The sequence below is a fragment of the Capra hircus genome, chromosome 22, assembly GCF_001704415.2.
Source record: "Capra hircus breed San Clemente chromosome 22, ASM170441v1, whole genome shotgun sequence".
NCBI classification, from domain to species: Eukaryota; Metazoa; Chordata; class Mammalia; order Artiodactyla; family Bovidae; genus Capra; species Capra hircus.
The window spans coordinates 16,704,213-16,713,960 of NC_030829.1; the positions used below are offsets into that span (position 1 = coordinate 16,704,213).

The 9,748-nt window shown below is 49.2% G+C and overlaps 1 protein-coding gene across 1 annotated transcript; it reads left to right on the forward strand.

Annotated features, from left to right (window-relative positions):
* RPUSD3 (RNA pseudouridylate synthase domain containing 3) lies at positions 64-9,580 on the forward strand. The gene is given in 10 exon segments (XM_018066928.1): positions 64-202; positions 502-541; positions 543-642; positions 1,550-1,594; positions 1,718-1,817; positions 2,622-2,729; positions 2,809-2,893; positions 3,118-3,241; positions 6,944-7,083; positions 8,143-9,580. Coding segments are annotated over 10 exon segments (1,035 nt in total). The 5' UTR covers positions 64-101; the 3' UTR covers positions 8,335-9,580.

The following is a 9,748-nucleotide window of genomic DNA, read 5'->3' on the forward strand; positions in this document are numbered from 1 at the left end:
GCCTAGCTATTCCGATTGACAGTCAATCTGACCAATCAGCGTGCTGTGGGAGATCCTGGGGCAGTCCTTCCGGACACAAGCGCACTGTCTTCGCTCCGCAGATGGGTGGCTGTCGGGTTTTGGGTCAGGCCTGGGGTGGCTGGCGGCGGGGTCTGGGGATCCGTGCAACGCCCACAGCCGCAGGCTTTGGCACCAAGGCCCGGTGATTACACAACCTCCGCCCCGCTTTGTGTAGAAGGGAGGAGACTGGGGCTGGGGGAGGGTAGAGATCTAGATATGGGTTCTAATTCATCTCTGCTGTGTGCCCCTAAACTAGTAGACCTCTCTGAGCCTCTCTCTTCTGTACATTGGGGCCAATAGAACCTGAGATTTCGGGAAGCTCAATCCAGGCTTCCTGAAGCATTCATAAGAAGCCGCAGGGTTTGGGAAGATGTGTGTGGAGATAAGAGTGGGCGGCACCTCGGGAAGCAGTGATTCCTCTGTTTACCTAACCTTTCCCAGGCATCAGCTGCAACGTCGAGGCGCCAGCAAACCGTCGGATCACCCCGGGTGACCAGTCTTTCCCAGGACTGCTGAGACCGGGGACCTTCAGTCGGGAAGAACTGGTCGATGTATTAAGGGCGGCTGTGGTGGACCGTAAAGGTGAGGGGTGGGAGGGACAGGTGCCGAGAGACCTGGAAGGGGAGGAGTCTTAACCCGAGCCTTCTGAGGATCTGGTTCGGTACAGTACTAAAACCTGTGGGGTCAAATCCTGGTTCTCCCACTCACGAACCTCACGGCTACGTGGGACCAGCTAGCCACGTACTAACCACGTACTACGTGGGACCAGCCACGTACTCTCTATGCCTCAGCATCATGGGATGCAGCTGTGGGGAGGGAGAGTGTAAATAACCAGAGAGCTTTGCACTAGTAGGCTCTCAGTAAAGTGTTAATGTATTGGGGGACAAAACGGGCTTTGGAGTCATATCTAGCTCTGTGATCAGCTTGCTGTGTGGCTTTAGGAAAATAACAATGTCTCTGTGCCTCAGTCTCAAGTGACTTAAGAATTTTCTCAGCTATTTATTGAGCACAGGCTGTGTTCCAGGCACTGCTCTAGAACAGGGCTGTCCGGTACTGAACAAAATAAATATGGTTCCTGCCTTCAGGGAGCCAACCTTTCAGTGGGAGAAAATGATTAACCAGAATATAAATGAAATAAATACTTACTAGTGATCAGTACTGTTAATAAAACAGCAGTGGTAAGGATCTGCAAGAAAGGCGCAGACATCAGATTGGAGACTCAGGCCTCTTTGCGACAATCACATTTGAGCCATGATGATATAAGGAGCAAGCCACGTGAAAATCTGAGACATGGAAAGCAACAAGTGCAAAGGTCCTGAGGTTGAGGCAGCAAGCTGAGCATATGCAAGGTTCAGAAAGAAGTTCATTTCAGGGCGTGGTTGATAACTCCTGTATGAGAGTTGTACTGGGACCACATGATAATATGAATTGAGAAAGTCTTTGTAAATTGCTTTTGCTGTTGCTGATGCTTATGTATTACATGTTTCAGGACCTCTGGTGACACTGAACAAGCCACAGGGTCTGCCAGTGACAGGTATGGGCAGGGAAAAGAGATGCAGTGAAAGGGGTTTTGATGTGTCTGAGAGCAGACAGTATCAAAGAGAAGGGATGTTGCCTCTGAGAGCAACTTGTATGCTTCCTTTTTTTTTTCACCTAGGAAAACCAGGAGAGCTGACGTTGTTGTCAGTGCTGCCAGAACTGAGCCGGTCCCTGGGGCTTGGGGAGCAGGAGCTCCAGGTTGTCCGAGCATCTGGGAAGTAAGTGGTGGGAGTGATAGAAAGGTAGGAAGATAAGCATCTATTTGGGATGGGGGCAGAGCCACTTAGGAATAAACAGACATTTTCCACCGGCTGCTTTGGGATCACAGAGGTAGGAAACAAAGAAAAAGAGGAGGAAGTGGACAGATCTGGGTTCAAATCCTTATGTACAAACTGATCTTAGGTGTCACTGAGCCTTAGTTTCTTTAACCATGAAACAGAACTCATAACATTTGTGCTCAGTGTATAGTCACTTCTCCAGTCCAGTATTCATAGCCGGCATTGTTAACTCATCTGTGATACTCTTTCCTCTAATAGCCATCGTTAGAGATGGTGCTTGAGATGAGATGTTTCTGCAGTTCCACAAACTCATAAGCTTGTTTATGGGGAATTGAGCCATTCCCTTCTCCAAGGGATCTTCCCAACCCAGGAATCAAACCCAGATCTCTGACATTACAGGCAGATTCTTTACCATCTGAGCCACCAGGGAAGCCCATTTAATAGCTAGTATATATGAAATTCCTAGTAGAGTGCCTATTGGTAGACAGTCAGCAGTTGGTAGTAATTGTTATGATGTTTGGCTCTGAGCTCCCTGGGAGCCAGAGCAAAATGAGAAACATGTTTAAGCTATGTACTCTTATTATCAAACACGGGGAAGACTTACTTGTTTCTCAGGAGGAGGTCTGTGTTGTAGTCCAGATGTTACTCCTCGGCCTTCAGCGGGTCCATGTTTCTTCCTCAGGGTCTCCTCTTTTTGCGGGTGATCTCAGGGGATTTTAACTTCTGTGATTTGTCTTTCTCCAGGGAGGCCTCGGGGCTTGTGCTCCTCTCCAGTTGTCCCCAGACAGCAAGCCGCCTCCAGAAGTTCTTCGCTCACTCACAGAGAGCCAGGAGACCCACAGCCACGTACTGGTGAGAAGGTCTGGGAAGCTCCAGGGCAGCGGGGAGGTCCTGCAATCAACTCTGTGACGTCCTCCTGCCTCTTTCTCAGTGCTGTCACTGATGGGATCCCAGTTACTTCTGAAGGGAAGATCCAAGCAGCTCTGAAACTGGAACACATTGATGGGGTCAATCTCGTGAGTCAGGGCCTGGGTGGGGAAGAGGGGACCCTCAGACATACCCCTCAAGAAGAGTGAAGGGTATAGATATGGGGTGGCTGGCCCTTCATTCCCCTAAAACAGGTGAGTGACCACTGCCTATACTGTGGCCCTTGTCCTGGGTCTGGTGGGAACAGGTAGGGTTTGGGGGCAGCTCCCATGTATGTGTGAAGCTTGTTCACCCTTGGGGGCTGACACCACAGGTTGTTCCAGTGCAGTCCCCATCTCGAAAGGACATCATGGAAGGTGTCAAGAGGACCCTTAGCCACTTTCGTGTGGTTGCCACGGGCTCTGGCTGTGCCCTGGTCCAGCTGCAGCCACTGACAGGTGGGTCTGGAGCCCCAGCCAGACTTGACAAACTGTATTTGGTTGGGGAGGCAGGGAATGGGAGGTAGGTGGCAGTTTCAGTGGCGGCCTCTGGCTGTGCCCTGGTCCAGCTGCAGCCACTGACAGGTGGGTCTGGAGCCCCAGCCAGACTTGACAAACTGTATTTGGTTGGGGAGGCAAGGAATGGGAGGTAGGTGGTAGTTTCAGTGGTGGCCTGGGGAGTCTTTGATGGACTGTAAGGGTGTATGTGATCAGCTCCACCCGCAGGGGGCAGTGCTTCTCCGGTCAGTCTGAAGGTCACCCCTTTGCAGGTCACCTATTTTTTTTCTTACTGTTCTCAGCATCTTCTCTTTACCTTCAATGATCTCTAGTTTCACTGTGATGAATCGAGGTGTGTAGGTTTAGTTTTATTTCTCGGGATTCAGTGTGTTTGCTGAATCTGAAGATTAACCTGTTTAATCCATTCTGAAAAGTTCTTGAAATGCTGTGCCTCTTGCATCCTCCCTTTTGAATGCCTGGTAGCGTCTGAGTTTCTTATTCACAAGCTGTGTCTCTCTCACCTTCCACGTTTTTCACGTCTTTATCTTTGCTGCCTGTCTGGGTAATCTTCAGACATACCTTCCAGCTGAGTAATTTTCTCTTCAGTTGGATCTAACCTGCTAGTTTAACCTACCCATTGATTGTGTTGTTTACGTCTGCAAATTCAAGTTGACTGTTTTACAAATACAGATGGCCTTTTAAAAAAATAAGGCATCTGTTTTTTCTTTTACGTCAAACTGTTTTTAATTAGCATAATGCTTTTAACAAAAATAGCCTCCCCCCAAAAAATTTTAAAACATTTATTTACAATGTTTGGTCTTCAAAAGTTGTGAGTGTTCCTATCTAACAGTCAAGCAGCCAGGGCTGCCCACGTGCAGGTAGCTCTGTTACCGAGCAGCCCATATTCTCTCTGCTGAGGTGTGGGCCCTGGCAGGACTGCACCCAGCAAAGGAGCGGTGCTTTCCTCCAGTCCACACAAAGGCACAAGTCAGCCTGAAAATCATGATTCAATCCAGCCAACTGCAAAGTAAATGAACTTTTAGAATACTTCTAGACTTATTGCCTGTATTTTTTTTTAAGATTTGTTTGTTTACTTTTAGTTTTCGGCTGTGATGGGTCTCTGTTGCTGCACGTGGGCTTTTCCTGCTGCGCAGAGTGAGGGCTTCTCTTTGTTGTGGTGGCGAGTTTCCCATCGCGGTGGCTTCTCCTTGCGAAGCATGGGCTCTAGTTGCAGCTCAGTAGTTGTGGCGCATGGGCTCAGTTGCTCTGCTGCGTGTGGGCTCTTCCCTGACCAGGAACCTGTGTCCATTGCATTGCAAGGCAGATTCTTAACCACTGGACCACCAGGGAAGCCCTTGCCTGCATTTTTTAACCAATGTTTTGCTCATTCTTATTAAATCAGCCTCTTTTTTTTTTTTTCCCTGGCTGCATGGCATGGCTTGAGGGATCGTTCCCTGACCAGGGATTAAAGCTGGGCCCACAGAAATGGAAGAGCAGAGTCCTAACCACTGGACCGCCAGGGAACTCCCAAAGTCCTAACATTTTTGTCTAGACTGCAATAAAACTAATGAGAACAGTATTCACACCCAATAGAGCATGATGCTAAAATCTCAGATCTCAAAGGATATTCAAGTCATTACACATCTAACCACTTTTGCTGCACATACCGTGGACCCCCACCCTGCCTTTCTGATTAAAGTTTTGTCTGCTCACCGATTGCTGTGGTCCATCCTGTGGTTTTATTTTTCACACCAGTAAGTAAAGGTGACCAACAGCCACTGATTCAAGTTTTTCCAGGAATTAAATGACCTGGTTAGTCTGCAGATTGCTTCGCGCCTTCTCTTGCTGATCTGTCAGCTTTTTCTTTACCTATAAATCCCAAACGGCCAAGAACACACATCAGCTGACGGTCCATGCTCTGGGCAAGCCTCTCTATTGATCACCTCCTTCCCTGTGCTTGTTGTCCATCCATTCTCCTAGCCTTGAACCCAGTTAGTGATGGCATCTGTTTTTTTCTCTCATTACTTGTTCTTGTTTGTCTTTACTCATTTAAAGCACACCTGTATGGTCTTTCTATAATTCTTTTGAGATTCTAAGTGTCTAATTCTGTTGTGATTTCTGCAGACTTGCTCCCCTTGGTGGAATGTCTCCTTATTGCTCTGTGGTTCAGGTTATGCTGGGTCTTCATCTGTGGAAATCCTTTACTGCCTCATTGGCAGTGGGGACTTGAGAGGTTCTGCCTTGCTTCTGCTGAGTGGGCTCACATCACTGCTTCAGGACCTAGAGATTAACACCTCAGTTGGAAGTTCACAGATCACTCAAGTGGTATTAGAACCCCAAGCCTGTGTGAGAGCAGCTCACAGTTGGGAATTCATCTTCATTCCCCTCATCCATACCTACAGAGCTCATCTGCCTTCCTTGGTGGCTGGCTTTTTCTCCTATTCCACCCTTGCATGGAAGATGTAGCCTCTCAGGATTTCATTTGGGCACCACAGCCTCATCCCTGGCCCCTTGTCACTACTTAAACCCAAGCCCCCTTGGCCCCAAGATTGGAAGTACCCCTAGAAGAGGTGAAATGTCGACTCTCTTGTGCTCTGGATTTGTTTTCTTTTTGTATGTTCATCCAGGGGACTTTACTTTCCCCCGTGTCCAGCTGTGTATTTGAAAGGCTGATTGCTAGTTTTCCAGTGTTTCTAGGTGGTTAATAAAAGATGGGTTTTAGATTGCCCAGCCCACCATATTGCTGGACATGAAAGTAGATGGGACAGCTCCTGGGCTTGAATCCCAGTCTGTGGTGGGCTAGTTACTTCTTGAGCTGCGGTTTTCCTGTCTATAAGGTGGAATGATGCTAGGTCTCACATTATAGGGTTTTCAGGAGTATTAATAAGTTTGCATGTGTGAACCATTTCATACCATTACGTTTCCCCAAAACAAGTTCAAGTTGGTATCACCCAAAAGAGCAATTTAATGACTCATATAACTTACAAGTTCAGGCTTGTGCATGCTCTGGGGCCCACCAGCCACAACTAAGGAGCCCCTGTGCTGCAACTATTGAAGCCCTCCCCCTTTGAGCCAGCAAGTCGCAACTACCAAGCCTGCCTGCTGCAGCTCCTGAAAGCCTGCAGACCCTAGAGCCCGTGCTCCACAACAGAAGCCACCTCAATGAGAAGCCCATATGCCGCAACTAGAGAGTAGCCCCCACTCTCCACAACTAGAGAAAGGCCGCATGCAGCAATGAAGACCCAGTGCAGCCAAAACAATAATAGTCCGGGCTTGGAGGATGTCATCAGAAAGCAATTTCCCCCTCTCTTTCCACCTCCTGCGTGCTGGCTTCTTCCTCCCATAGGAACAGCAGCTGTCCCCCATGGAGGCAGAGATGCAGGTGCTCCAGCAGCTCCAGGCTCACTCCACAGCAGGAAAGAGTGCTCTTCATTCCCAGAAGCATCACAAAAAATTCAGGGTTGCGTCTCTTCATGGATGAGTCCCTCAGGGCTGGTGGCTTGACAGCTCTGCCTGCCCCAACCTCGCTCCAGAGGCTGGGGTGGTAGTGTCCACCTCACTGAAACCACACCATCTGAGAATGGGGTGGGGAGGCACGGCAGTACTGGGTGGGACAGAATGAACTGCTTGCCTGCCATCTGTCCCATCTCTCCTGTCTTCTAGTGTTTCCCAACCAGCTACAGGCACACATGGCCCTGCAGCTCTGCCCTGTGCTTGGGGATCACACATACTCTGCCCGTGTGGGCACTGTCCTTGGCCAGCGCTTTCTTCTGCCAGTCGAGAGCACCAAGCCCCAAAGACAGGTACCCAAGCCCACCTGCCTGTGGCCTTCTGGGGTGGGCTGGGGCTTGTGGGGTTGGAGGGATGGCTAGCATCTCCAGACGTCAGCTACGCAACTTAGGCTTCCAAAGCTACCAGTAGCCTTGTCTTGCTGTGTGGCCCTAAGTGACACCCTCTCTTATGGGTCTCTTCTGTTCAATAAGGAAATCAAGCCAGACGATTTCTAAAGGTCCTTCTAAATCTGCCATTCTATAACGGGTGTAAGAGGTTGTGTATTCTGGTAACACTATGTGCTTTAACAGAAAAACCTCAAGTACCAGAGTATTAACACAACAGTTTCCTTCTGTGTGAAGTCCAGTTAATGGGATGGGGTAGGAGCAGGCTTTGCTCCAAACAAGTCACTTGGGGGGGCCCCTGGCTGCTGCCATCTGGTCAGCAGAGGAGACAGGGCAGGTTCATGGGGCAGGGGGGCTGGGTGTTGGTTTCTTGGGCCAGGTCAGGAAGCGGGACACACACTCAACACTCCTGTTGTGCTGAGTGGAGCTCAATCACGGCATCCCCAACCTGCCGGAGGTGCTGGGGAATGCAGTTTAGCAAGATGCCTAGGAGGTTGATTTGGTGAACCCTAGCTGGTCTGTTGGAGAAGGCAATGGCACCCCACTCCAGTACTCTTGCTTGGAAAATCCCATGGGCAGAGGAGCCTGGTAGGCTGCAATCCATGGGGTCACTAAGAGTCAGACACGACCAAGTAACTTCACTTTGACTTTTCACTTTCATGCATTGGAGAAGGAAATGGCAACCCACTCCATTGTTCTTGCCTGGAGAACCCCAGGGACGGGGGAGCCTGGTGGGCTGCAGTCTATGGGGTCGCACAGAGTCGGACACGACTGAAGTGACTTAGCAGAAGCAGCAGCAGCAGCTGGTCTATGCTGGAGTGTGTGTGTGAGTGTGACGGTATTTACGTGTGCAGAGGCACGCAGAACACGGATGCAGAGGGAGGACAAAGTATTTGCCTTGCTCTGTTTTGCTGAGCGCTGCTGGGAACTCCCCCGGCTGAATGCTGATATGTCTCTCCGCCCCAGGTCCTGGATGAAGCCCTCCTTGGCCGCCTCTGCCTGACTGCCTCCCAGGCTGCCCGGTTGCCCCTGCACCTCCATTTGCACTGTCTTCGCCTCCCAGGCACCAGGCCCAGGGACCCACCCACTGAGCTTCTGGCTCCTCTGCCCTCTTACTTCTCCAGGACCCTGCAGTGCCTCGGGCTCCACTACCAATAGTCCTGCTGGAAAGCAGTTGGGGTGGGAGGCGAATGGGCTGCAGTCAGGCCCAAGATGAGTGTGGTCAGTGCTCAGCATGTAGTCAGGCCACTGTGTAAGATGCTGGGCGCTCTAGTGGGATAGACCTGAGATCGCATCCTAAGGCCATTTGCTGTGTGGTGTTGGGCAAATGACCTCACCTCTCTGGGCTTGAAATAATAAAAGTACCTACCTCACAGGATTGTTTTCAGGATTTGCTGAGGAAGAAAATGTTTATCATGGACTGTGCTTTCTGTCAAGTTCAATATGTGGTCTTTATGTTTGGCTGTTCCTGGCCCAATTCTAGCTGAGGGAAAATGTAAGAGTGTTTTTTCTTAAATTTGTGCTAAAATATGCTTCGTAGACTTTACCATCTTCACTATTTTTAAGTGTATAGTTCAGTGGCATTAAGTACATTCACACGGTGGTGCAACCATCTTCTGCATCTAACTCCAGAACTTTCTCATCCACCCAAACTGAAACTCTGTTCTCATTAAACACCAACTGCCCATCCCCTACCCATCTCAGCCCCAGGAGCCACTGTTCTGTCTCCAAGAATTTGACTGCTCATTTAGATGTTAGATCTTTTACTTAAAAAAACCATGTAACATATCAAACAGTGCATAAAACATCTGTGTGATTTAAAGAATAACTGTAAGGTGACACTCACATGACCACCACTTGGCACAAAACAGAAGCAGCCTTCTCCTATCTTAGAACAAAGCCGTTCTCAACCCTGGCCCCATACTAAAATCCCCTACCCTGCCCCCTCAGAAAGCTTAAAAAAAGATCCCCATGCCTCCCCTGACTACACCCCTAAGACACTTTTACCAGTCTGGGACAGAGACATCTTTTTTAAAAGCTCCAGAATGGGCACTAGTGTAGAGTCACAATTGGAAACCACTCCCCTAACTTGAGAGAATTCTTTCCTTGTGTGTTTTTTTTAAGTGTTACCACATATACGTGCATCCCTAAACAATGTATTTTGTTTTGCTTGCTTCTCAAACTCCTGTGGAATGGAACTGTGCTATATATATCCTTTTGTGACTTGTTCTCCACCCTGGGAAATGCATCTGTTGTATGGCACGGAGTTGGAATGCTGGGGCTTGCAGTCTATCCACCCAACGTTAATGGACACTTAGTTCATCGGCTGTGACCACAGTGCTGCTGTGGGTCTGCCTGTCTGCGTTTTCTCATTCAGCTGTGCAATAATTTCTGGATCAGTGTATTTATCTTGATTTGACTAGTGTGTTTCCTAGGGCCGCTGCAATGAATTAACCACAACCTGGGGCCTTCCCTGGAGGTTCAGTGCACTTCCATGGTAGGGGGCATGGGTTCAGTTCCCGGCTGGGGAATTAAGATCCCATGTGCCACATGGTACGACCAAAAATTAGGG